The sequence below is a fragment of the Echinops telfairi genome, unplaced genomic scaffold (assembly GCF_000313985.2).
Source record: "Echinops telfairi isolate 266 unplaced genomic scaffold, ASM31398v2 ScPeMD7_18;HRSCAF=68, whole genome shotgun sequence".
NCBI lineage: Eukaryota > Metazoa > Chordata > Mammalia > Afrosoricida > Tenrecidae > Echinops > Echinops telfairi.
The window spans coordinates 32,480,828-32,481,879 of record NW_022103915.1 but is presented as its reverse complement, the minus strand read 5'-3'; the positions used below and the strand labels follow the sequence as shown (position 1 = coordinate 32,481,879).

The 1,052-nt window shown below is 39.4% G+C and overlaps 1 protein-coding gene across 1 annotated transcript in view; it reads right to left on the bottom strand.

The window, feature by feature from the left end:
* LOC123521457 (zinc finger FYVE domain-containing protein 1-like) overlaps positions 1–123 on the bottom strand; it is a 30,214-nt gene extending 30,091 nt beyond the window's left edge. Inside the window, exon 1 of the mRNA XM_045288186.1 lies at positions 115–123. Coding sequence (XP_045144121.1) covers positions 115–123 — 9 coding nt within the window. The remainder of the gene's footprint in view (positions 1–114) is intronic.
* Positions 124–1,052: the final 929 nt, after the last annotated feature.

Genomic DNA, 1,052 nt, shown 5'->3' with positions numbered 1-1,052 from the left:
CATGAAGAGCTCGTCCGATGGTGCCGAGCAGCCGGGGACAGCCTGTCCATGCACCCAGCCAGAGCCACGGCCTTTTCCTGTGGGAGACGGGAAGCCTCCTCGAGGTCACAGCACCTTTCCCATCCTGGGTAATGCTTGTCAGCAGCATTCACGAAATAAATTTGTTTTCTGTGCCAAAAAGAAAGAAACATTTTGGAAACTTGTTGCTGTCATGATAGCAACCACTGAATGTGAACTATCTATTGTTCCAAGGACAGATTGTCTTTGGGTCCTTCCAAAACAAAAATTGACTGAGACGTTTACTTGAACTTGTTGCAAAATGACTCACTTTTAGCAGGTCACATCTCAAAATATGGTCATACAGGAGAGTCAACTCATTGACTATGTTTAAAATAGAGTCTGAAGAATTAATAGACCTAACTAACTTAAGTGGTAATGTTCCATACACTATTTTCAGTAAAATGAATAAGCTCAGCATTTCGGTTTGTCTGTAGATACCACCCTTGATCTTTCTCATACAACCAGATAAATACTGTTGAAAGATACATCTCCAATATATGAAAAGCTTATTGAGTGATTTATCTCATTTCCTAGCTTTAAACGTAATACGAGTGAAAAAATTCTAAATCAAATACTTCACTATGTAAAGTTTAGTCAATTAACTTTTCTAAGTGAATATTCCAATCTTATGAAAATGTTGCCAATATGTCAAGGTGTTATGAAGGCATCATTCACTGCCTTCCAGTCAATTGAGATTCATGACGAAACTATAGGACAGAATTAAACTGCCCCTGTGAGTTTCCAAGACAATAACTCTTTATGGGAGTAGAAAACCTCATCTTTAGAATGTAATGACCATGCCTCTCATTCATATTGAGAACTAAGGTGTGCCTGACCCAAGCCATGTGTGTTAGTCTGGATGCGTTAGAGAAACAAATCCACAGAAACTCATGTATAAGAGAGCGTTTTATAGAAAGGGTAAGTGCACATCAAGAAAACATCCCAACCCAGTGCTGCCCAAGCCCACAAGTCCAACATTAACCCATATGTCT